General features: G+C 51.7%; 1 protein-coding gene and 1 long non-coding RNA gene across 2 annotated transcripts in view; one reads left to right on the top strand and one right to left on the bottom strand.

The window, feature by feature from the left end:
• LOC139039206 (uncharacterized) overlaps positions 1-13893 on the bottom strand; it is a 40630-nt gene extending 26737 nt beyond the window's left edge. The window contains exon 1 of the long non-coding RNA XR_011492506.1: positions 13860-13893. This is a non-coding gene — a long non-coding RNA (uncharacterized lncRNA). The remainder of the gene's footprint in view (positions 1-13859) is intronic.
• A 197-nt stretch (positions 13894-14090) lies between these two features.
• SOX9 (SRY-box transcription factor 9) lies at positions 14091-19724 on the top strand. The gene is made up of 3 exons (XM_070480065.1): positions 14091-14903; positions 15890-16143; positions 16725-19724. Exons 1-3 carry the CDS (start codon positions 14473-14475, stop codon positions 17612-17614), a joined length of 1575 nt encoding a protein of 524 aa, XP_070336166.1. The 5' UTR covers positions 14091-14472; the 3' UTR covers positions 17615-19724.
• Positions 19725-26720: the final 6996 nt, after the last annotated feature.

Here is a 26720-nt window from a genome sequence, read left to right as displayed (position 1 = left end):
GCTGCAAGTCTGCACATTTTTTTTAAGGCTCCACAGGGAAAAAAAAGAGAGAGAGAGAAGGGAAACCCCGCCAGGAGCCTAAAGGAGTCAGACCTCTTTCTATACTGCCAGGTAATTGTTAGCAGAAATCTGCTATAATAACAAGCCATTTTGAAGGAATGCTAATTCCATTCTCTCCTGCTCAGAGAAGATCCAGGGTCCGCCTTTGTTCCTAACCTGGGCAGTGTGGGGAAAATAACAATACCTTCTTTCAGCATTGGCGGGCATCAGCAAGCTAGGGCTCCTGCCGTCCCAGGTAAGAGCTGGCAGCAGAAGTGAGTGCCACCAAAGGGAAGCTGGCGTCAGATCTTGGGGTGAGGGGTCAGCCAGGAGACCCCAGGGAAGAGGGCCAGCCTCCTGGGAGGCAGTGAGGTTGGAGGGTGTTGCGGGGGGCGCGGTGGCAGGCAGGAAGAAGGTGCCTTGCTTCAGAAACTTAGACAAAGGCTCTCCATGCCTTGGTGTGGATGCCAGGCCTCCCCAGTGGCAGCGCCTCCCGTCCCCTCAGAAAGGGCTGCCTGCTGACGCTATGTTTGCAGTCTGGGACTGTTTTATGTTTTATACCACTGGCTCCTTCCAAGAGTCTGAGGTTTAGGATTTGGGTGAGCTTGAGGGTTAGCTTTTCTTTCTTTCTTTTTTTTTTTTTAGTCCCTCTACCTTTTGATTCACAGTTTCCAATACACAAAGCACTTTATACCATCCATGGAAACCTTCGTGGCCACAGACTTAGAAAAAGACTCAGACGAGTGTCCGACTCAGGCAGAGAAAGGCAGAGGGCAGTGTCCAAGTATGTGGCACAGATGTGTTGCTTAAAAAAAAAAAGTCAGGTCCCCAAAGTGACATTTCTTTGCGAAAAGCTGGACGGGCAAGGGTGTCAGCTGAGAAATCAGCACAGCCTCCACGATGGGTGAACTCTTGAAGTTGCCTTTGAGTGGGTCCATTTGGGAACCTCTGTAGCACTGAGCTAGACCTCTCTTTAGACACTTGGGAAGTGTTCGTGGACTGAATATGGGCTGATTTTTTTAAAGGGCTCTGTGTCGCTGTTAGAACATTGAGTTTGTCATTGTTCTCATCCCCACTAAAGATTCCCTGGCTCCCCTGAGAATGATCTGAGCTCAGGAAACATCAATAAAATGTGCAACTAAACTAACTGAGCTTTGTCGTTCTCTCGAAGTCTTCTGCCCCCGTTCTGTATCCTCTCTGGAGACAGTCCTGGGCAATCACTTTACCCATCTTCTCATTTTTCCCCAACCAATCATACAGAAATAATTGCCTATAATTGGTTAGATAGCATCACTCACTCATTGAACATGAATCTGAGCAAACTCCGGGAGATAGTGGAGGACAGAGGAGCCCGGCGTGCTGCAGTCCATGGGGTCGCAAAGAGTCATACACGACTTAGTGACTAAACAATGACAAACTGCCAGAAATGAAGGCTGAGCCCAGTTGATTTCTAATCTGGCTGCTCAAGAGAACAGTTAGAGAACAGTGGGAAGGACAACAAGATGCTCAGGGAATCTCCACTCCAAGTCTCTGAAGCATCCATCCACCCCACGCTTCTGAGAGTCAGCATCAGCCTCCTCCTTCCTTAAACCAGCATCACAACCTTTTCCCCACATGTTGTACACGACCGAGTCTTAAACACCAGTGTCTGCTGTTCAAATGAAACGTGTCTGCATACAGACCAAGTTTGAACCAGCGCATTCTAATCTTGATTCCCCCCCAAAAGATGAGTTCTCCGCCGACAGAGAGTACCAGAGGGAAGTGAGATAGACCAGTGGCTTATCAAAACAGCCATGTTTTATGCAAAACGCAAGAAAAGACAGTGACAAGCAGAAATCCCAGCGGCCCCTCTTCGCTCCGAACCATTTTCCTCCACCAACAGCCTTGCTTCAGAACCTTCATTCCCAAATCTGGACTGCCTAGCAAAACACAGAGCCTAAAGGAAATAAGGCAAGTCTAAAAAGAAACGAGGCACTGGGTAAAATGTCCCCCACTGGAGAAAAGAGGCAGCGATGGCATAGCCCACCTGGTCTTCGCAGTAAATGAGTTATTGAGAACATTTATTTATTTTTATTATTTATTTTGACTACACCGAGTCTCAGCTGACGGGATCCAGTTCCCTGACCAGGGATGGGACCCAGGCCGTGTGCATGGGAGCACGGAGTCCTAACCACTGGACTACCAGGGAAGTCACCATAAATGGTTTTTACATAGTAAGAATCCCAGGGTTGGTGTTTTTTTGGTTTTTTTTTTCTTGTTTTACTGTTGCTGTTAGTGTGGGTTTTTACCACTTGACCCTTAGAGCTGTAAGTCTGGACAAGTGAATTAACCACTCTCAGCCTCAGCTTTCTCATCTGTTAAATGGGAGAAGGAAGAAACACCGCAGAAGGTTTTCTTGGGGCGATATGGGTGATTTATCCATCCTGCCCGTAACAGATTGCCAAGCACACGGTAAGGGGTCTGTAACATCTCCTCTTATTAATAAATGACCTAATGGAGGGAACTCCTGGGCGATCCAGTGTTCGAGACTCCCTGTTTCTGCTGCAGGAGACAGAGGTTTGAGCCTCAGTTGTAGATCTAAGAGTCTACATGCCACATGGCCCAAAAAAACCATGACCCGATGGAGCAAAAAGGAAAGAACGGGGACAGGACGATGACACCGGCCCTGCTCCTCCAGAACGATGGGGACTGCTCTGGGATGAGAGGGACGGTGCCCCCCGCGTCTGTTCAGTGGAATAAAACGATTCTGAAAACCTGGACAAGCCTGAATCAAGGTGTACAACGGCCGCCACCCAACCCAGAGAAGAAAGAAACCCCAACACACGTCAGAGTGAAAAGGACGGCTGTGAAATGAAGTCAGCTAAGGCACCACTTCTGCCAACCCAGAGACGTTCTCACGCGAAGGAGACAAAGGGGAGGCGAGGCCCACCAGAGGTGCCTGGCTCAAGTCACACTGTGTTCTCTGCTCCTCGGAGACAAAGGCGGCCAAGCCCCGGCGAGGGGACGGGGAGAAGATAAGAGCAGAGATGCGCTTCTCAGGAGAGCGGACGCCCAGCTCTTCTCCGCGTGACCCGAGAAGAGAGCCAGGGCCCAGGGAGAGCTCCCAGAGAACAGTGAGAACGCGGGGGAGCGGGCTGCCTGGGCCAGCCTGCCCGCCGGCCTTGGAGCCACGGTTCCGTGGAGACAGCAGCATGTGGGGTTCTGCGTGTGCCCGGCGTGCCGGGGAGGCACATGGGGAGCTGGCAACGCAGGATCCAGCGATCTGCCTCTCCCGTTTACCGTGCGGCCTTGAGCGAGGCACAGGCTCTTTGCGGGGCTTCTGTTTCTGCCCATGAAAGAGCAGAGCGGGTAATTTCTCCCCCTCCCCCCCCTCCCAGAGACATCCAGGGAATAGAGCTGATGAGTGGATGTAAGGGGCACTTCAAAAGCAGAAGCGGGAAGCAGTGGCAAGGAATATTCGTTAGTGGTGAAATTATTTTTTCAGTAATAGGTGAGAAGGCACAAGAGCATCTGCTTCAGAATAATGTGTGTGTGTGCTCATGTGCGTGTGTACATGTGTGTGAGCATATGTGTGTGTGTGCGTGTGTGTGCGTGTGTGTGTGCGCCTGGAAGAAACAGAGACAGAGAGGATAAAGCGTGTACCCCTAGGATTCCTGTACACAGTGATTCTGCGTTTGTGAACACAGGCTTCTGGAGGGAACCTGCGAAGCTGGGCTGGGTGAGTCCGAGGAGTTGCTGGTTTGGGGGGGCGGGTGAAAGAGACCCCCGTGAGGATGGAAGTGGACACTTGTCACGGACTGAGCAGGGACTATCCAGGCCCCAAACACACTTGGCCCATCCCCCATCAGGGTCCCCCTATGTCCTACACGGGCTGGCCTCCCACTGGCCGGAAGAGAGTGTCCATCCTCTGACCCCTGACTGCATCGCCCTGCCCACCTAGCAACAAGTTTCACCCAGGGGAAGCAAAAAGCTGTGGCACTTTGACATTTACTAACTAACTAAATACCTGCTGGAGTTAACTCCGCCCACCCCACCCAGGAGCCAGGGCCTAAGCTCCCGAAGCTCAGGTTTCTCTCCTCCTCTTGTTGCTCCTTGTCCTCTCTCTCTCTCCTTCTTCCTCCAAAGAAATCACAGTTTGGAATTAGGGGCAGGGGTGGAGATGGGAGATTCTGTTTTTCAAGTGCCTTTGTTTGGGGATAAAGTAGGGTGTTGGGTCCAAACATCACTGCAAGAGAAACCCAAGTTCCTAGACACCATACGTCTACGCACACACACTTGCATTCTCTCTTGCCCTTTAAATTCCCCCCACCCCCAAAGAGGCGTAGGGGAAAGATTTGCGCTGCTGGGGCTCTGGGGACTGCAGGCCCCGGGGCGTCTGGGAGTGATTAGCTTACAGATTTCAGGTAGCTCCAGCCACACGTGCAACCCACATGACACCCCTAATTCCAGACCCTCAGCTCTCCTTCTCCAAACAAACAGCAGCGCCGTTTGCAGAGGAAAGAAAATGCCTTTCTTAGGAGACCTGCAGAGGAAAGCCAGGTCATAATTGTCTGCTCTGCTCTGGACAACCCCCCGCCTGGCAGCCACACGGAGGCTCATCTGTGAAAAGGCTGTGCCTGGTGCTTAGAAACGCAAGCAAGAAAACCAGGAAGAGAAAAATATTTATTATCCTTGTATATTTGGGTAGCAAAGTCCAGGGGGGTTTAGAGGCTTCTGATCTGTTAATAATGATTTCAGTTTGTGGTTTGATTGTTTTCTCAGAACCTGTAAATCCAGGCCTGAAATGTATAAAGATTGCAATCTAAAAGTTTTACATCCATCACTCCAAAAATTCTCCAAAGGCATGTCTCCAACACCCTTTCCTATGAGAAAGAAGTCAGAGGGTAGGAAATTTAAGAGAGGATTCCAGAACAAGAATAGACTTCCTTGAAAGTGACATAGACAGATGTCTAGGGGACAAGTTTTGACACACATAAAGATATCTCACCCAGGAAACCAAGGTATCCTGCCATGGCCCAAGCTGGAATCTACCATTAGACATTCATTGCTGTGGCTATATTTTGGTCCTTCATTCTCTAAATGAAGGTTTAAGCGGCAGAGTCTTTATGGCATACAGACCGAAGATTCAAAGAGGATTACGCTCTGCACTTGTCCTCAAGGAGATCCTAGTTTAATGGTTTGCATATCCACACAAAGGACACATGAGAACACCAAGAGACAGGAACAAGATATTATTAAAACAGAGATAAAAACAAATATCCACTCTTGGGAAGACATCAAGTCTTCACCGAGGTGTTAGTATGTAGCCTGGATCTCTATCTCCTATTAAAGTCTGGGTACCTCTGAGACTGAGAATACGCTAACTCTACAGTCATTCACTCCACAGTCTGAATAAGGCTCACATTTTCCCCAAGACAGCAGTAGATGAGGGCAGGTTTCATCTGAGAGAGATACCCTTCCCTGAAAAGGCAGAGGTGTGCTGCCAGAAAGGGCTGGAAGGAAGGCTCCCCTTCCCTGAGAAAAGAAACTCATGAAGATAAGGAATAAGCCGATACATCAACCCAGGAAGGCTGGGCCAGTTCAACACATGAGTCACTGAGAAACAGCCAAACAACACGGAGGAGACTTGAGGAGTCAGGACCACTCTCAAGAATCAGCAAGTGAAGACACGTGAACAATCCTTTCAAGGAAATTCCTAGGAAGTATCGTTTGGATTTTTTTCAGAATCAAAAGAGAATCTAGGGACTTGCCTAGAGGGCCAGTGGTCGAGACTTCACCTACCAGGGCAGGGGCTGTGGGTTCAACCCCTGAGTGGGGAGCTAAGATCCGCATGTGCATGCTTGCTCAATCATGTGACTCTTTGCAACTCCACTGACTGTATAGCCCTCCAGGCTCCTCTGTCCACAGAACCTTCCAAGCAAGAGTGCTGGAGTGGGTTGCCATTTCCTCCCCCAGGGTATCTTCCTGACCCAGGAATCGAACCCGAGTCTCTTGCACCTCCTGCCTTTGCAGGCAGAGTCTTTACCAAGTGCACCACCTGGGAAGTCCCAGATCCCACACGTCTTGCAGCCAATAAAAAAACCAAAACAAAACATAAAAAAAAAAAAAACCCAGAAGCAATACTGTAACAAATTCAATAAAGACTTTAAAAACGGTCAACATTTAAAAAAAAAAAATCTTTTTTAAAAAGGAGAGAGAATCTAGTCTTTCCTCTGAACCCATTCTTAAGCCTCAGAAGCAACCTCGCCATCACTTCCTGGTTTGTTTGACTGAAAATCAAAGTGCCCTTTGCAGGAGTGGGCCGGGGCCGCCTAACAAAGGGAGATGCAGGCAACAATTCATGTCACCCTCTTCCTAACCTGTCTGGTCCTCTTGACTGATACCAGCCTGAGACTTGGCTGCTGTGGTTCTCAGGCCTCACAGGGCTGAGGGAATAAGCTTGGAGACAAATCCCACCCCCCACACATATTGCTCTGAAACCCCGCTTTCCCCAGACCTCAGTTCCCGGAGGGGAGTCAGAATCAAGAGAACCTCCTCGGTGCCAGGAAAATAGAAAGCAATTAGTGACTTTTGCTTTCGGCAGAATCTAAAGGGGAAAAAGAAAACTTGGAGCCTCACTGAACTCCACCTCCCTGGGCCTCTCCGGCACCACAACATTCAGCCCACTCAGCGTTTGGCCCATGCCACCCTCTCCTCCCCCAGAAGACTTCTCTGCTCCTGGAAAATCATCTGGAAATTGTCATCACCACTGTGCTGGCTGGCAGATGTCCCCCAAAGAGAGAGTGAAGCGTACCACACACTACAAGGCATTTCTGGGCTTGGACCAAGACAGTGGGTGGGGTGGGGGTGGCCCAGGCACAGAAGACTACAGCATCGGTGGGGACAGGAGCTGGAGGTGGGCTCTGCAGGAAGAGACGGGTGCTCGGGACACTTCTCCCTTCTCCCTTGTGTTCCCATTGACACATGGATGGAGCAGTAAGGAGGGGACTCAGTTCCCTGTGCCCCACGTGTTCTTTCAGGACAAGAAGAAGGGAATCCAGGGCAGAGGCTGAGAGAGGCCTCAGAAGGTAGTGAACCCAGAGGGCAAAGCAGCAGGGAATGGATAGAATTGAGAGGCTGACCCTGATGGAAGCCAGATCAAGAGATGCTAACAGCCAGGGTCTCAGTCTTGTCCCCTTTGGACGATCAGGCACACAGTAGGAACTTCAAGACACATCTGCTGAACTGATGGATGCGGGCAGCTGAAGATGGTTAAAGGTGGGCTGGCTGGGACCGAGACGACAGGATGGAGGACAGGGAATGGAGGGTGACGGAGGGGACAGGCTGTCCCCCCCCCCATGCTGTGCGTCCTGCCCCCAGAATTGCGCCCCACCTGCCGGAGGCCTGGAGACAACACTCAGGCCTATGGCCCTCATCCCTGCACAGCCTCCTGGAAACACCCACACCTCAGCCACGTGCGGAACGAGCAGCACCTGGTCAGCTGCCCAGGACCCGTTAAGCGTGTAGTATGGCTGGGTGGGGATGCGTGCAAAGTCGTTTCAGTCGTATTCAACTCTGTGCGACCCTGTGGACCGTAGCCCACCAGGCTCCTCTGCCCATGGGATGCTCCAGGCAAGGACACTGGAGTGGGGTGCCATTTCCTCCTCCACTGGTACAGTTGAGGTTCAGACAAAAGCTGGGTTCAGGGCTTCCTCACAGGCCAGGCCTCTGGGCGCAGCAAGGCTGGGCAGGAGAGCAGACCCTGGAGGCAGGGGGGTGAATGCCAGCGTAGAGCATCTGAGCCAAGCCCACCCGCCCCGCCTCCCTCTCCTCCCGGAGCCAGAATCTTCCTGCCATCAGACCCCACTTTTCTTCTAGCTCCTGAGGACAAACTGCCAGGTGGGGGATGCCTCCTCCACTCCCAGAAAGTGAGCATGTAAGAAAGCCAGGTAGGGCTTTCTGAGTCTACTGGTCCCTTTTGAAGAACAGTAAGTACCTCAACATTCGCAAGTCTAGCGAGCCTGCCCCTAAGTTATCCGGGAAACTGCTGTATGTCACTTCCCTGCGTGGGGATGTGGAAGGGGATGAGGCCAAAAAGACAGCCCTCTTCTGCCAATGAAGCTGACAGCTTTGTGAGCTTTAGGGGCACCAGCAGGAAACTAATTTCTGCAACCACTCCTGCCCTATCCAGGCTGTTGGGCCTTCTCTCACGTCTCCTCCAACCTGGAACTTGGGGGAGCAGCAGGTTCCAGCCCGAGGACTCACTGTGACAGAAACATCCTGCACTTGCCCATTATATGTAAACACATGTTGTCCTAAAGACAGAGTCACTGACACTGTGAGATTTTTCTGGGTCTCAATAATGTAAAGGAGGGGCACAAAAAAAAAAAAAAAAAAGAAAACCTGTTCCTCTCATCTAAGGCAGGTCAAATTTCACATTCATTAAAAAAAAAAAGTGTGGGGGGGGGATTTAAGAGTTTATTTATTCCTTTTACACGAGTGAGAGGGCCTTGGAAGAAAAATGTCGTAGAGAGAAGTGGGGAGGAAGAATGAAAGTGCTTTCTCAAAATGCCTCATCTGCCTATTGGAAGCTGGGAAAGAGAGGACAGAGAAACAGCCCTTGCCTCTCCCTTGAACCAAACCCCCAGAGGCAATGTGGTCATAATGCTGCCGGCCTCCTCTGCCTGCTTGCAGAGAGCGCGCGAACCAAGAAATTAATCTGAAATAAACAATGACAAGGCAGGAAGCCCAGCGCATCTCCGGGTTCCCTGTGGCCCCCACTTGACGATACCCCGGGGCTGTTTAAGCAGGGGGCTCTCGGTCCACCCACTCTCTGCAGTTTTCACGACGTCACAGCGCCCACGGAGAACCGCCAGCGTCAAGATGTCACTCCGGGATAATCCGAAAACTGGGGACTGACTTCATGGCTTTGGCCTTCCCGGGGCCCTGGGGTGGAAGGCACTCCGGCAGCCGCCTGAGCTAGACCAGAGGGCTGGCGACCCAGCTTGATCGTCTGCCAGAGAGCCCGGCTCACGCCACTCTGCATCAGCATCGCACCAGAGGAAGCCTGGGCCCCCTCGAACCTACAGGTTCCAGAAACCAGGGCGATGTGATGTGCCCCGGGCATCCGGTCCTGCTGAGATAGAAAAGGATTGCGAGAAAGACACAAGATCATTTGTCTTAAATTCTGGCAGTCACCTTCGGAATTGTGTAATGATACCACTTCGCCCTTTTCCTAGGTTGGATGGAGACAGCCCCCCTCCCCTTGCCCCATTCACGCAGATCTGAACTAATCTGATGTCCCAGCTACTACGAGGACATCTAGGAGGGAGCAGCTGGGTGGAGGCCCTGCAGAGTGAGATGAAGCCCGCATTCTAGAGCTCCAGTTCCCTTTGGGAAATTGTTCAAAACTCCTGAGAATCTCAGCTGTTTTCTGTCAGTTCTCTCCCCGGAACTAAAGACACCCTAAGCTGAAGGGGGACCCCAGGGGAGGCAGGTGGGACTCTGTGACCTACAGGGGAAATGCTTGGGGTGAAGTGAGCGCCCTGACCCCTGCGGAGTCCAGGGCAAAGGAGGAACCGCTTCCTCCAGCGGTGGTTTTATTTGTATTTTTAAATCAGCAAGGCAAAAGCACTTTCAGCTGAAAATGCCCGAGAGATTTTTTTTTAAAAGAGGGAAATTATGGAGGGATAAACACACACACACACACACACACACACACATACACACACAGTCCTAGGAAGTTTCCCGTGGACCATCCTAGAGAAGCCTGGAAGGAATCCGCACAGTGCCCTTCTCCCTGGTACCTTGACTAAAAACAGATATTTTCGAAAAAGGAAGGTTAAAAAAAGCGAGCCAGCACACTCCCTTTGGAAGCAAAGTCCCTCTGGGGCCACGGCCCGGACGTCCCCACTGCCAGCTCTCCCCTCCTCTCCCCCTCGGACTCTCAGCCAGGCCCGGACTAGCCAGCTCGCCCAGTCTGTCTCGCTTTGGCTCGGTCCCCGGGCCCCCGGGGCGCCGAGCGCGTTTGCAGCCGCCGCTGCCCCAAGGGCGGGTCGCGTCACCCGGAGCAGGGGGACGGGTTCCTCCCTTCCCGCGACACTTCCCGTTCACCGCACCCCGCTTTCTTTGGGAAAACAAGGTGGGGGGAGAAAATGAAAAGCCCCCTTCTCGGCCTGCAGTTTTAGGGGCTCCGGGATGCTCCAATCTTGGCGACACAGATCGGATCACCTCCCCGAGCAGGGCTCCCGTTTGGGGAGAAACGCACTGGGACAAACACACAGGGGCGGGCGTTTTGGGGACGTGCGGCCGGGAGCCCTGGAGCCCTGCGAGGTGCAAAGGTCACTTTCTCTGGCCGGCCCACAGATATTCACTGCGCCCCGACGAAACCGCCTGGGACTTCCCTTTTCCCTCCTGCTGGGGCCGCGCAGCCCGGCGCTTGTCCTGAGACAAGCTTACCTGCGGCTCCTTTGCAAAGAGAACTGATGTCCCTCGCGAACTGGGGAGACCGGCAAGTCGGCTCGGGCCCCAGTGAAACACTGCTAAAACCGAGGATCCGCAGGCCGCCCAGGGAGGGCGCCAGGGCCTGAGGGTCCCGCCAGGGGCTGGGCTCTTTCACCTCAAGGGAACCCGGCCAGGGATGTTGGCGGAGGGCAGGGGCATCCCTCGTCCCCAGCACTTCTGCAGAAAACACTGCCCTGGGCAGAGAGACGCGGGAGACGCTGCCGCTCGCATCCCCACCAGTTAGTTTTATTTTCCCCCCACCCAGGACCTGCCTGCCTGCAGAAAACGGTTTGGACTCCACTTTGGCCAAGGAATTTTAGAGAGGGAGATCGCGGTCTTTAGTCCCCCCCCCCCCCCCACCGCGCAGGCAAAAGGTAGCCCCCTCCGTCCACACGGCCCACCTCCACCGGAGACAGAGCCCCCCCTTCCCGCGCCCAGGCGCACGGAATGCGCTCCACGCCAGCTACGCTGGGCTCCTGCCTGGCTCCCGCGTAGACGCGGAGGGGGAACGGCCGCCCGGGCTGGGGAAATTGAGCCCGGCGCCGGCCACGGACGCCGAGAGAGCGGGAGGTGGGGCGTATCCCAGACCTCAGTTTCCCGAGGGATCCGCTCGCACCGGGAGTCTCCGCTCCCGGCTGCAGACCTCGCGGCGTTGCCTCCCTCGCGGGCGGGACGCGAATGCGCGCCTTGTATTGGGGGCAGTGCGGCCCAGCGCTGGCCCTTTCTGCTCCGTCTGCGCCCCCCGGTCTCCTTCAGCCCCCCACCCCCACCCCTAGGCAGAACGCTCTAGCTCAAACTGGGTCGACAGCCTCAGTTTCTCCATCTGCAACCGGAATATTGTGAACGGGTTTCTTTCCCTCGGGTTCCCTCTGACTCAGGGGCTCTGGTGGGGGCTGCGAGCCTTCTTCCTTGGGCAGCTCAGAAAGGTCAACCTGCGACCCGGGGAGAGTCATCCCCCCACCCGCAGCGAACCAAGTCCCCGCATGGAGGCGGGTGGGGTGGGGGGTGGGCACCCACCGGAGCCTCCTGCAGAGATGCGAAACCGCCCTCCCCACTAACTGATCCATGATGCCCACGCGCCAGAATCGGCCTGGTCCTGGCACTCCGAGATGCTTGGCACCTTGGAGCTGGGGGGTCATTGCGGTCTCAGTGTTCCCGTTCTGGGCAGAATAGAAACGTCAGACATCTCAAATGCCTGACTATAGGAGACACATCTCCCAGTTCCCTTCGCTGGGCTGCCCAGAGGTGGACCTGCATGGGAGGACATATCGGATAGGAATTCCTGCGGAGAGAAATCTCTGCAGCAGGGCAGCCTTGACTGAGTGAAACACACCACCCCCTACCACCACCATCTCAGTTTTCCTGCAGTTTCTGAGAGTTAAGACAGTTTCTGGGCTTTTGGCGCCCTCTCTGGATGCAGCTAAAAATTGCAGCCCGTTTTTAAAATCAACTGTTTATCCTAAGCTTTCAAAAAGATACAAAAATATTGGTATGGAACAAACAAAAAGGGGATACAGATCTATAGCTTACAATTTTAAATTCTATGCATTACATAGCTCCTATTACATTATCACGTTAAAATATATATTTAGATTACATATTTATCTTGACAAATATTTAGTGAAATATTACCCCAAAAAAGTCACATTCGTCTTCACTGCCTTCATGCCAGTAAACATGGGAATTACAATACAATGCAACTAAATACAGACGGCCCGGCTAAAGCTTCTACCCGAAGTTCTGGTCTCTGAGTCCCCTCTTCGGTCAGGTGTCTTGAGAATTGTACTAACAACTCCCCCCTCCCTAGGACCCAGATATCAGTCCCGACTAAGCGGGACTTTTTCTCCTAAGAAAGGTCGGAGTTGTTCTTATACTTTCCCAGCGTATTCACGCGGCCAGGAATACAAGGCTGTTGTACCTCGTCTCTTAAAGGGGTAAACAAGCTATAGAGTACCAGACATGTCCACTTGTAAGTTACATTCGTTTAAAAAGTAAATACTGTTTCACAGTTTTGTAACTGGCTACCTTCTGAAGAGTTCCATTTCCTGTAACAAATGTCCAGTTCTTCAGAAGAAATGGAAATGTCAGGGGGAAAAAAAATTCTCCAAGGAAAACATTCTTTGAAATCTTGCACTAGTGTCCGCAGTTTGCAAATTAGAAATAAGAAGTCTTTGCTATGAAGAGGGATGATTCACCGTAACAATAATTTAATTCGGAGGCGAACACTGGCGAGAGCCAGAAGGAGAAAGGGGCAGGTACTTAGAAGTGAGTTTTCCGCCGTTGTGTTGTGCGTTTATTTGTGATTCTCAACACACGGAACCCGCAGGCGACTAAGATTTTTCTTCCCTCTCAAAACACAGAGCCAGCTAAGCAGTTCGTGTAAACACAAAAGTTGTGCTCAAATCACACTTGAAACACATCAGCGACACCCCCACACCCCTGACCAGGACTTCCGAATGTCTGCAAGTCAGAGGATCCGACTAAAGTCAGCACCACAGGCGCTTCGCCGCTCCAGGTGTTTTTGTAGGGGGGTGGGGGAAGGTGAAAGCAGGCAAGAAGCAGGACTCCACCAAAATGGAGTGTTTTGTCTGCGGTGGAACCCATTTGTTTTGGCTTTTTCAAACCCAGTGACGGGCCTCGGCCTCCAGGCCCAGCACAGCCACGTTCGCCAAGTTCGGTTTCTGAAAGCCAGAGCAGTAAGCGAACTCTCTCCAAGGGTAACTCTGCTCAAGTTCTGATTCGGCCAGAGGTGAAAGGCAGAACCTCGGGACGGTCGCCCTGTCACTGAGCCGCGCGGCGGTGTGCGGGCTGGGAGGACAGGGGGGCTGGAGAAGAACTAAGTCAGAGTTCAAGGTCTGAGAGGCGCGGGCCGGCTCCCGCGACTGCGCGGGGCTCCGGCGTCGCCGCGGCGGCCGGCGCGCGCGGGGCACTTCGCTGTGGTTTTCATTGATTCTCTTTGCACCGAGCGCAGCCGAGTCCCGACCAGCCGCACGGGCCCCGGCGAACCAGAGCATGTTCGTCTATTTATACGGATTATTACAGAGGAACGGCGGACGTTGAGTCACCAAAACATTTGCTTCAAAAGACAATTTCTAAGCACTTTCGGAGGAGGCAGGCTCCAGGCGCGGAAACTGGGCTGGGAGTTAAGGAAGGAGCAGGAGCGATAGCTTTTCGAACACTGCAAACCCAGTTAAGTCCCCGGGACCGCGGAGAAAACTGAACAGAAATGCCTGTGGGTGGGGACAAATCCTAGTCCACACACACACACACACACACCCGCAAAGATTCGCGCAGAGACGGCACCGAATTCTGATATTAAGAGAGGACGGCAAACTTACACACTTGGAAGTCCCGGGTCCCCCGCCTTCCCCGGTGCACCCCCCCCCCCCCAAACCCCCGCGGGACCAGAGGCTGCGATCGCCTCCCCGCTCCTCCCCTCTCCTCTCGTCACCCTGCCCAGCGCCACAGTCCTCCCCCCCCCCCCCCCAAATCGGGCCCAATCAGCTGCCTGCCAACCCCTCAAATGCCGCGCTGTGATTGGCCCTTGCATTTATTAAAGAGCCGCTGGACTGGGAGTTGGAGAGCGCAGAGCGGAGATTGAAACTGAGCTGGAACTTCAGTGGCGCCGAGACTTGCCAGTTTCACTCCAGGAACTTTTCTTTGCAGGAGGGAGGAGAGAAGGGTGCAATCGCCCCCGCTTTCTGCTCTCTCTTCCCCTCCTCCTCCTCCTCGCCAGTTCGCCTTCCCCCACTTGGAGCGGGCAGCTGCGGGCTGGCCCCCGCGCGCCTTCCTAAACGCTCGTCCCTGCGGCCGAGTGACGCGCCAGGCTCCCCGGGAGCTGCTCGCCCCGCGCCCGGGCCGCCGAGGGGAGAGGAGCCCGCGCCTCGAGTGCCCGAGCCGCCGCGGCTTCTCGCCTTTCCCGGCCACCCGCCCCCTGCCCCGGGCCTGCGTATGAATCTCCTGGACCCCTTCATGAAGATGACCGACGAGCAGGAGAAGGGCCTGTCCGCCGCCCCTAGCCCCACCATGTCCGAGGACTCGGCGGGCTCGCCGTGCCCTTCGGGCTCCGGCTCCGACACCGAGAACACGCGGCCCCAGGAGAACACGTTCCCCAAGGGCGAGCCGGACCTGAAGAAGGAGAGCGAGGAGGACAAGTTCCCCGTGTGCATCCGCGAGGCCGTCAGCCAGGTGCTCAAGGGCTACGACTGGACGCTGGTGCCCATGCCGGTGCGCGTCAACGGCTCCAGCAAGAACAAGCCGCACGTCAAGCGGCCCATGAACGCCTTCATGGTGTGGGCGCAGGCGGCGCGCAGGAAGCTGGCCGACCAGTACCCGCACCTGCACAACGCCGAGCTCAGCAAGACGCTGGGCAAGCTCTGGAGGTAGGGCGGGCGGGCGCGGCGGGGTGGGCTCCGCGGCGGCGGGGGGCGCTGGCCCCGACGGTCTCTCCGCGCCCCGCCTCCCCGCAGGAGGGGGTCGCCGGTCCCTCCGCTGGCTTGGGGCGGGGGCGGGGGCGGGGGTGCGAGAGGCGGGGAGGGTTGGCGGAGTGGGGTGCGGGGACGAGGTGTCACTTGGCTGAGAGTTTGACCGAGTTCTTGGATTGCTCTTGGGGAAAGGGGGGAGGGGTAGGTGAGGCGGGGGGCGGGGGGGGCAGGTCGCAGCGGGGGGGGGGGGGCAGGTCGCAGAGGAGGGGAGGACTCTCGCAGGGGACGCGGTGGGACCGGCTGCCAGCCTCATCTCCTGCCGCCCACTGTGAAGGCCAATCCCAAGTGGGGGCTGCGGTGGCAATAGAAGTGTGCCGCCCCCTGCCTCGACCTGCGCTCGCCCTTCGCCCACCGGGATGGTATGCAGGGGGAGGAGGGGTGGCAAACCAAGGCCTGAGGGTCCCCTGGCAGGAAGCGGACGGGGTGGGGGATGGGGTTGGAAGCTGCTGGAAATAGGTGGGTGCCCTGTGTGTGTTAGCGGGCGGGGGGCGGTGGGGTTCGGCAGGAGCAGCTTCTTGCAGATTAAGTGGTTTTTTAGAAAATGTTCAGAGGGTGTTGCGGACGGAAGCGGGGCGGGTAAATATCCAGTAGCAAAGGCCCGGAGAGCGGGAGCTATTTTCATCCGCAGGGTTTCCAAAATAGAAGAGAAGGGGAGAGGGCGGGGCGGGGAGGGACCGCTCAGGTCGCACCAAAAGGACAAAGTTTTGCGGTTCTTGTTTTTCAAAGAAAAGCGGTGAGCTGCAGTCGCGGCTGGCAGGCAGGCAGGCAGGGAGGCGGGAGGGAGGCGGGGGTCAGTGTTAGGATGCCGCGGGGTGGGGGTCGCCTCCGGGTCTCGCCGACCTGCTAGCTCAGCCCCTGTCTCTTTCTCCCCGCGCCGGCCCCAGACTGCTGAACGAGAGCGAGAAGCGGCCGTTCGTGGAGGAGGCGGAGCGGCTGCGCGTGCAGCACAAGAAGGATCACCCGGACTACAAGTACCAGCCGCGCCGGAGGAAGTCGGTGAAGAACGGCCAGGCGGAGGCCGAGGAGGCCCCGGAGCAGACGCACATTTCGCCCAACGCCATCTTCAAGGCGCTGCAGGCCGACTCGCCGCACTCCTCCTCCGGCATGAGTGAGGTGCACTCCCCCGGCGAGCACTCGGGTGAGCCTCCCCCCTCCCCGGGGCCGAGCCGCCAGACCCCCACCCCGGCAGCCCGCCCCCCGCCCCCCAAACACCCGGGAGGCTCTGCTTAGGGACAAGGCGCTCCCCGAGGAGGGAGACAAACTAAGCCCTGCGCCCATTCGCCCAATTCTCCTCGCCTCCCTGCCCGGGACCCCAGGGCCCCACGAAGTCCCTGGACACACACAACACACCCCCTAATCCTTGCATCCTAACAGATTAATTTTTATTGCAAGGCAAAATGCCTTTACAGCTTTACCGGCCTTCTCCCCTTTTTCTCTTTGCTACCCCGCCCCAAAAGCACACACAGGGCTTTTCTACAAGTAGCAATGTGGTCTTCCGGACCCTCCGGGGCCTTGGACCCTCCCCTGATAAAAGGGGGCTGCCGAGTGTGTACCGGCGGGTTAATCATTCTACGCCTTATCTCGGGCGCAGCGCGCCTACCTCGCGGATGCGGGGAGGGAGGGTGGGTAGGTGCGCCCCCCGCCCCCACCCCGGGACCAGAGCCTCTGCGCAGCCGTGGTTGATGGCCCTATGCTTCTCCCTCTTTCACCGCCCCGCAGGGCAATCCCAGGGTCCACCGACGCCCCCCACTACCCCCAAAACTGACGTGCAGCCAGGCAAGGCCGACCTGAAGCGGGAGGGGCGCCCCCTGCCAGAGGGGGGCCGGCAGCCCCCCATCGACTTCCGCGACGTGGACATCGGCGAACTGAGTAGCGACGTCATCTCCAACATGGAGACCTTCGACGTCCACGAGTTCGACCAGTACCTGCCGCCCAACGGGCACCCGGGGGTGCCGGCCACGCACGGCCAGGTCACCTACACGGGCAGCTACGGCGTGAGCAGCACGGCGGCCAGCCCGGCGGGCGCGGGCCACGTGTGGATGTCCAAGCAGCAGGCGCCGCCGCCGCCGCCGCCGCCCCCGCAGCAGCCGCCGCCGCCCCCACCGCAGCCGGCCCCGCCGCAGGCGCCCCCGCAGCCGCCGCCGCAAGCCGCCCCGCCGCAGCCCGCCCCGCCGCAGGCGCCCCCGCAGCAGCAGCCGCCGCCGCCGCCGCCGGCGCACGCGCTGGGCGCGCTGGGCAGCGAGCCGGGCCCCGCGCAGCGAACGCACATCAAGACGGAGCAGCTGAGCCCCAGCCACTACAGCGAGCCGCAGCAGCACTCGCCGCAGCAGATCGCCTACAGCCCCTTCAGCCTGCCGCACTACGGCCCCGCCTACCCGCCCATCACGCGCGCGCAGTACGACTACAGCGACCCCCAGAACTCGGGCGCCTACTACAGCCACGCGGCGGGCCAGGGCTCCGGCCTCTACTCCACCTTCAGCTACATGAGCCCGGCGCAGCGGCCCATGTACACGCCCATCGCCGACACCTCGGGGGTGCCCTCCATCCCCCAGACCCACAGCCCGCAGCACTGGGAACAGCCGGTGTACACACAGCTCACCAGACCCTGAGAAGAGCTCGCACGGGGCGGGCGCCCGCGATGCTGGCCGTGATGATCGCAGAAAGAACCGAAGAAACAAACGCGCGACCCTTTGGACATTTTTTTTTTCCTTCTCTGTCTCTCTCTCTCTCTCTTTTTTTTTTTTTTAAAGACACGTTAACGCTGAAGGCGACTCGGACGCAGATCCCAAGACACTAAACTTTGAGCTATCCAGACGCATCACCGCCTTGTCGTTAGACCGGTGGCCAGCTCACTCTTGGCTAGAATGGACCGGCGGAACCGACGCCGAAACTGGACTGGAAACCTTCAAAGCGAGCGTGGAGGACGATGGAGAGTCTCTCGTGTGACCAGTTTGCTCAGTTCTCTCTGCCTGTTTGGACTTCGTAATTATTTTTTAGCAGTAATTAAAGAAAAAGAAAGTCCTCTGTGAGGAATATTCTCTATTTTAAATATTTTTTAGTATGTACTGTGTATGATTCATTACCATTTTGAGGGGATTTATACATATTTTTAGATAAAAAGAATTAAATGCTCTTATTTTTCCAACAGCTAAAACTACTTTAGTTTGAACAGCGTGCCCTAGCTTTTCTTGCAGCCAGAGTATTTTTGTACAGATTTGCTTTCTCTTACAAACAAAGGAACGAAAAAACAGCAAAAAAAAAAAAAAAAAAAAAAAAAAAGGATGTGTGTTATATTAACCTGCAAAAGCCGCAGATTTGTGTTACTGGGCAGTTTGGGGAGGGTGAGCTTTGCTTAACTCCTCAGGCTTTCCAATTCAAGGAGAAGTTGCCTTAGAAAGAAAAATCAAGGCCTTATATTGCAAAGACAGAAGTAAACAATAGTCTAGAGACTATTGCATGAGCATCTGGTAAGCTTTATCATATATATGTTTTTTAAGCAAGAAAAAAAAAAGCCACCTTAAAGCCTTAAAACCATGCTGCTGGAAAATTTTTGCCCCCTCTTTGAATGCATTTCTTCCTGTATTTGCTTGTTCGCCACAATCTTAAGCAGCAGAAGGCAAGCAAAGGAGACGAAATCTGTCTGGGGACTGCTTCAGCAGCCAATAAGTGCCCCAGCACACTGCCCCCAGGTCGCCTGCCCCGGCCCCATGTGGAATACAGATGCTAGAATCCTTTCACTAACACTATCACCCGTGCCTCTCTGAACACCAGCAGTTAACCTTCAAGACATTCCACGTGCTAAAATTATTTATTTTGTAAGGAGAGGTTTTAATGAAAAACAACAACAAAAAAAATCTCCCTCTTTTTTTTTTTATTTTTTAAATTTACCTTCTTTAAAATAGGTTATTGCAGCCGTCCTCAAAGGGTATGGTCATCTGTTGTTAAATTATGTCCTTAACTGTAACCAGTTTTTTTTTTATTTATCTCTTTAATCTTTTTTTTTATTAAAAGTTTCTTTGGATTCCTTGTCCTAGATTTGTATAAATGCCTTTTTTGTCTTTTTTTTTTTTCCTTTCCTCTTTGTTGTTTTGTTGAAAACAAACTGGAAACGTGTTTCTCTTTTTGTACACATGAGAGTTTGCAGATGTAGTGTATCACTGAGTCATTCGCAGTGTTTTCTGCCACAGATCTCGGGGCTGTCTAAACTGTGTCTTTGGTGTGTGTGCTGACACCAACAATACAAGTGTGTGTCATCAGCATCCCCTGCATGTCTCTTGGAGAGAGAGAGGAACAGGGGAGGAGGCTCAGCCCACTGACAAATCTTAATTCCTAATTACTTCTGTGGCTGGAGAGTTTGAGGATTGCTTTTTAAAAAAGACAGCAAACTTTTTTTTTATTTAAAAAAAGATATATTAACAGTTTTAGAAGTCAGTAGAATAAAATCTTAAAGCACTCTTATAATATGGCATCTTTCCATTTCTGTATAAAAGCAGATCTTTTTTTAAAAAAAAATATTTCTGTAACTTAAGAAACCTGGCATTTAAATCATATTTTGTCTTTAGGTAAGGTTTGGTTTGTGTTTGTGTTTTGTTTGTTCCGCTTGTCCCCCCACCCAAACCTTTTGTTTTCTCTGTGAAACTTACCTTTCCTTTTTCTCTTCCTTCCTTTTTTTTTTTTGTATATTGTTTACAATAAATATACATTGCATTAAAAAGAAAATGGCCTATGGACTTATTCATTTGGTTGTCCTGTTAAAAGGATGATTTGAAGAATTGGGGCACCAAAGAAATGGTGGCATCCTGATCATTGTGATGTTTGGGGGGGTATGTATACTTTTAGAAGTCCTAAAAATATGCTAAAGACTGTGTCCCCAAAAATCAAAGCAGAAAAATCTTGAAAAGTGTCACCCTACAAGGTCACCTAGGACTTCCCAGGTGGCTCAGTGGTAAAGAATCCACCTTCCAAAATAAAAGAATCCACCTTCCAATATAGGAGACATACTGGCAGAAGACATGGGAGAGATAGGGTTCCCTGGACTGGAAAGATCCCCTGGGAAGTGACAACCCACCCCAGTGTTCTTGCCTGGGAAATCCCATGGGCAGAGGAGACAGGCAGGCTACAGCCCGTGGGGTCGCAAAAGAGTCAGACACGACAGCGAATAAGCAACCACCTTAGGTCACGTAAGTTTAAGTTTTAAAAGCTGAGTCGCTCAGTTGTGTCCGACTCTTTGGGACCCCATGGGTTATAGACTACCAGGCTCCTCCGTCCATGGGATTTTCCAGGCGGAGTACTGGAGTGGGTTGCATAGAAAATCGCATATCAGTAGTTTGCCCTGCTGGCAAAACGTTGGTTGTGGTTTTAACACCCTCGTGGCTTCAGAGCAAATGCTGCTTCCTTGCAGAAGTCAGAGGGGGAGTATTAACCCTGAAGTCAGTGGCTTGTGAGAAAACAATGCCAAAGGAGGTGACTTGCTTGTCTGAATTCAATAGTGCAAACCCCCTGTGATTATGAACACAGCGAAGAAACAGGGTGTCCATTCAAAAGGCAAAGGAAGCCAAGATAAAACTGTCCGAAGGAGACCAGGGGAAACCGTCTCCTTCAGTCTCCGGCTGTATCTGTTGGCACAACGAAATGAGATTCCCTTCTTTCTCTGTTCCCTCCAGTTTAACTCCTGAGAAGACGCAAAGCCGTCGTAGAAGTAATAGACCTAATCCTGTTTTCCTTGGCCTCCGTTACATGGGAGTTTCCAAGATCAGAGAAACGTTCAGGTCATTTTTCATTAAACAGATGAAATCACTCCTTCCCTCCCACCCCCACACGGAGACACTCCCCCACCCCTCCCCCTCCCCCCTCCAGCACACAGCCCAGCTGATTGGGGAAGTGACTCTGAGCAGGCAAGTCTGCCTTCTCATCTCGAACTGGGTTTACTTCTGGGCTGGTATCTCTTGACACTCTTCACCAGCGTTCAGACTTGGGTATAACCTCACATTGTCTGCTTTTGCTTACTGGAGTCCTGGCTTGCGTACTGCGCGAGGATCGTGACAACCAGGAAAATGGTAGTTATCAAATCGAGGCAACATTATACTCTCCTCCTTTGCAAATACCTTCAACAAACACTGATTCCCTGTTTGTGCCAGAGCGTCATCACGTTTGCTCGGGCCCAGCTTCTCCCCTCTGAGGGCACAAAAATCTCTATTTTCCCCTTGCCAACACTCACAGAATCTCTCCAAAAGTCTCTGTGGTGTTCATTAGTTCCCGTGCACCCGGACGTGCCCTAATCCTGTTGTCAATTAAAATCAACACCTTCCACCCCATCTCGACCACCTCTTTTTCCCAAACTTCCCTTATTTGTCAGATTGGGGCTTCTCTAATGGCTAAGATGGTAAAAGAATCTGCCTGCAAGGCAGGAGACTCGGGTTCAATCCCTGGATGGGGAAGATCCCCTGGAGGAAGGCATGGCAACCCACTCCAGCATTCTTGCCTGGAGAATCCCATGGACAGAGGAGCCTGGTGGGGTCGCAAAGGGTTGAACACAGCGGAGTGACTAACACCTTCATACTTTCTCCCTCCTAGAAATGTGCTCATCTGTGTGTGACCTTCAGCAGACCTCCTCAGAGCCAGATATTCTGTTGGGACATCGATACCCAGGTGGACCAAGCGCAGGTGGCTTACTGCCTCGTGCCTCAGTTTCCCTTTTTGTTAAGAATGTTTCTAATCCCTCCCTTGTGAATCGGGGCTGTTTTTAGAGCGGTTATTAGCCTGGGAGCCTCCTGAGACTTGACTGTCTCAGAATGAACCAGTCTGTACAGGATTCCTACTGCCTTAGAAGAGGGGAAGGGCAGAAGGGTTTTCAGAAATCCCCAAGCAGGTCTGATACCCAGCAAATACAGCAGATGCTGGCCTGCAGAGAATTCTTCTAAATTGCCTCACCCCCATCCTCCAGACCTAGTCAGAACCCCAGATCACCAGATCATAGAATAGGTTAAAGGAATTTTTATTCTAAAGCCAGAAATGCAGAGCTTATCACCTTGACAACAAGAACTTGATTGGAAACTTAACAGAGTCCTCCAGATCAGAAAAAAGGCTCCTGTGTAGATCCAGAGTTATTTATTTGTACTCAAAATCTCTCTCAACTGTTTTAACAAAAAGGGATTTTTTAGCAAAATGGGATAAACAAAAGAGATTTTGAAAAAACTCATTTTGAATCATTCTTTTGCACTGTTACTAAAGTGGAACTTACGGGTTAGTTTCAGCTGTGTGTTTACTTTCTCACCTCACTGCCATCCCATCCCCCTCTTCCCTTGATTTCCAAAGTGAACATTTTTGAGGCACCCCAGTGGCACTTTTTAAATTAAATTAACTGATGAACAATCACTGTAACCAGAGGCGGACTTCCTACTATACCAAAGAAACTTAAACCTCAGGGCTCATCGCTTGCACAGGCTCCTTTGAAGGCCCTATACTTAAACTTGTATTTTTAAATTTATATTCTTTTTTTTTTTTCTGGTCTCACTCCTTGGCATATTGGGATCCTTGTTCCTAGCCTAAGGATTGAACTCTTTGCCCCTACAGTGGAAGCACAGAGTTTTAACCACTGAACCACCAGGGAAGTCCCTATATTCTTTTCTTAAAGAGCTCTCCCCTCAAAAAAAACAAAAACAAAAAAACTGTACAAGCTTAAGGCCTTATAAAAACTAGGTCTGCCTGTGACTAAAGCTGTTGACAGTAAACCATGACACCAAAGGCTACAAACAAGAGGCTTTTCTTTCTGTTCTTGGCAGCGCCTGATACACAGTAGGTGCTTAATAAAATACCAGCCTTTAATCCTATCCATAAACTGATGGCAATATCACAGAACTTGTTATTGGGAATCTCTACCCTAACATTCTGGGGCTTCCCTGGTGGCTCAGTGGTAAAGAATCTGCCTGCAATGCAGGAGACACAGGTTCAATCCCTGGGTCGGGAAGATCTGCTGGAGAAGGACATGGCAACGCACTCCAGTATTCTTGCCTGGAGACTCCGGTGGACAGAGGAGCCTGGCGGGCTGCAGACTGGCGGTTGTCAAGAGTCAGACACACTGAACGTAACCCAGTTACCGTAATTTCATGCTGCCGTATTCCACTTTAGGGAGATTTACACTCCTCATTCTTCCCATAAACGTTTTTGGAGCATCTCCTGGAGGGCTATGATTTAAAAAAATGCAACTGACTTGGCCAGTTGGGAGGTGACTGTAGCTGCGGGGGAGAGATGATGGACGCCTAGTCTAGGATGGCAGAAGGTCAAGGTATAGATAGGTGATAGATTTGGGAAGGATTTTGGTGAGAACTTCCTGAACTCTTTCCCCCCCCCCCCCCTCTTGATCTCCATCCATTTTTCAGTGGTGTGAAATTTACTCTGACACAGTTTGCATAGAGGTGACCCACTCTATCTTAGCCATCCCCTCCTGCCCACCAAGAATAACCCTGTATTCATCTCTCTACTGGATAAAACATAGATTCATGTATCTCACAATCCTCTTTTTCACCAGAAACATCAAGAGAAGAATACAGTGTCTGGAATCCAAGAGGGTGTATTGCCCTCCAGAAACTTGGCTACTGCACCCCTCAGGTTTATGGAATTGGAAATTTTGAAAGTATGATCAGCAGCCTCTTGGTTTGGCTGGACTCTCATTGCAAAGTCCTTTATCAGCATGCATCTCAGCCAAGGAACTGACTCCTCCATCTTTCCTAGAAGGTTTGCATTGATTGACAGCTCATTTCTCCTATCAGGGAGCTCTTTCAAGCTGGAAAATCTTCTCTCTTCAGTTTCCATTCAGTGGTCCAGGGTGAGCCACCTCTACACCAATGTGATGCAAATCTTGTCTTTCTTTCAAGTGACAGACCTTTAACTATTTGTACAGCTTTCAAGCTTTCTTTTCATTTTTTTTAAACCATGTTAAATTTTCCAAAACATTTTATATACAATGTGGTTCCCAAGCCTTTTCATATCGTCCCATTTTTCTTTGAATGTACTTCACTTACTAACACTTCTCTCAACTTAGCACTCCCAGAATGATTTCCAGGACTCCAAATATGGTTTGACTGATACGGACAACAAACAGATTCACCCCTCTTGTCATCAGAAATTGTGCTTCTATTAATCTAAAGTCGCATGTGTTATTGTGGCAGCCAAGCCATTCAGCTGTTTACTGAGGACACCTGTCCTGCTGTTGTGCAATTGATTTTTTGAACGTAGTTGCCAGGTTTTGCATTTACCTCTATTTGGACAGGAGTGTGACATATACAGATTCAATGGTTGGAAAAAGAGGAAAAGGAATTTACATCATTGAGCCCCGACTTTGCCAGGCACTGTGACAGATGTTTTATAAACATGATCTCATTTAATCCACTTAATAACCCTGAGAGACAGGTGTTATTATTACTGTTTTATTAACAAGGAAACTGAGGCTCAGAGAGATTAATCAATTAACCTAAGGTCACATAACTAGTAAACATTATCGACAGTGACTGTTGACTCCCCCCACCCCACAGCCTGCCTTCCCTGCCCCTCAACCAAGACTTCAGCTTTCAAAACAGCATTTGAACTAGAGTTTTTAACAAGGAAGGGAGAGTGCATTCTTTTGTTGTACGTTATGTTACAGGGAATGTCTTTTTTTTAAACTTCTACTTATTAATTTTTTTCTTTAGTTGCAGTGACTGGGGCTGTTCCCCGTTGCCCTGTGCAGGCTTCTTATCACACTGCGCTTACTGCAGGCTTCTCTCATTGCGGAGCTGGGGCTCTAGGCTTGCGGGCCCCGGGGGTGTGGAGCATGGGCTTAGTTGCTCCGAGACACGTGGAAGCTTCCCAGACCAGGGATCGAAGCCATGTCCCCTGCATTAGCAGGCAGAGTCTCATCCACTGGACCACCAGGGAAGTCCCTGCGAATACCTTTAAAGCAAAATCTGACCTATGACCCACCCCACCCCTAGTTCAAAACCTTCTGATAGCTACCTATTCGCTTGGAATAAAATCCAAATTCCTTACCACTGGATATTATGTCCTGCTCAAGAATAACCTCTGCGCTCTGTCTCAGGGACAAGGTAAGAGATGGTACCATTTAACCAACCTCGGAATACAGTAACACGCTCAGAGATACCAACTGGGCACTCGGACAGACATGCCATCTATAACCACTGTGTGTGGGTTGTGGATCTACCTGCAACTTTTTTTTTTTTTGTCTCTACTGTCTCTTTGGACTTCACTCTGGAGTAGGGATCTTTCTGTGGCCCTGAGTAATCCCTGTGAATGGAATTGGGGAGATGAGAGCAGGACTTTTCCCAATATTCTTAGAATATAAAAAGTCCTCTGGTTGTGCAGTGAAAAAATAGTCTCATTACAGTCATTGAAATGTCACATCCTGAAAAATACCTAAACTGGCTTAATACTCAATCTTCTTGCCTCCTCGACACATGATTGCTTCAGGATGGAAACCTGGAGTAGAGACACGGGTCCTCCCCAGCCTCCCCTTCTCTGCACAGGCCGTCTGCCCAGCAGGTTCGGAGGGGACTGGACCAGCAAGGAGGAGAGGAAAAGAAAGGGGATTTTTCTCTGGGTGACATCACAGTCTTGGGTCCTTGTCAGTGGTTAAAGCCGCTACCCCTGGTGGACCATGCACTCAGTAAGAGCTGGTTCTTTATCTCCTGGGTCACTTTTATGACTCCTTATTCATGCAGTTGTCTTAACTCAGAAAGTTACACTGCTATTCCAACTGGCAGCTTTCACCCCTTACCTCACTTATGAGTATGCAAAAAAAAAAAAAAATTAAATAACATGCTATCAAAGCCATGGATTGTAGGTATATAGCTCAACAATGTTTGATAAATGTAGGACACTGACCATCCTGATCAAATTATGCAACATAACCATCACCCCAGAAATTTCTTCCATTTTCTCTTTCAGTCAATCCCCATGTCCCATAGGCAACAACTGGTCTGATTTCTATCACCACACACTAGATTTGCCTGGTCTTGAACTTCATATAAATGGAATTATATGGTATGCACCCATTTATATCTGGCTTCTTTGCCTCACCAAAATTTCTGTGAATTTCGTCAATGTTTTTTGCATGTAGTCAGTAATTCATTCTTTTATCTTGCTGAGTAGTATTCCATTGTATAAATACACAACTGTGTGTTTAGCCATTTTTCTGCTGATGGACATTTGGATTTTTTTTTTTAAGTTTGGGACTATTGTGAATAAAACTGACATAAATCTCTCTTGGGCAAAGTCCCAGAAATGTCACTGCTGGATCATAGGATAGATAAATGCTCAGCTTTATAAGAGACTTCCAAACCATTTTCCGAAACGCATAAATCATTTTACACCCCCCCCCCAACAGTGTTTGAGCGGTCCTGTTCCTCTGCACTAATACTAACGTTTGTTGTCAGATTTTAAATTTTTGACGACTCTTTTTGGGAGTGTGAAATGTTATCTCAAGCTTTTAATGTGCGTTTCCAGTGACCTTTCTTCCTGCACGCCCTGTAATTCCCCTGTACCGTGTTTTGCATTACAGGATTCGTGTGACATCGAATCTGACGACCCCCTACGCTCTTTTGGAACCCAGATGTTTATTTCCTTCCTCTGGATGGGAAGAGCTTGAATATCCATTTTTCTTATGACTTTTCACTTTTGCAGCTGCCTCGGCACCGTATGAATTCAGCTAGACCCATATAGGGC

The sequence above is a fragment of the Odocoileus virginianus genome, chromosome 17 (assembly GCF_023699985.2).
Source record: "Odocoileus virginianus isolate 20LAN1187 ecotype Illinois chromosome 17, Ovbor_1.2, whole genome shotgun sequence".
Lineage (NCBI taxonomy): Eukaryota > Metazoa > Chordata > Mammalia > Artiodactyla > Cervidae > Odocoileus > Odocoileus virginianus.
This window is presented reverse-complemented; position numbering and strand designations above follow the sequence as displayed.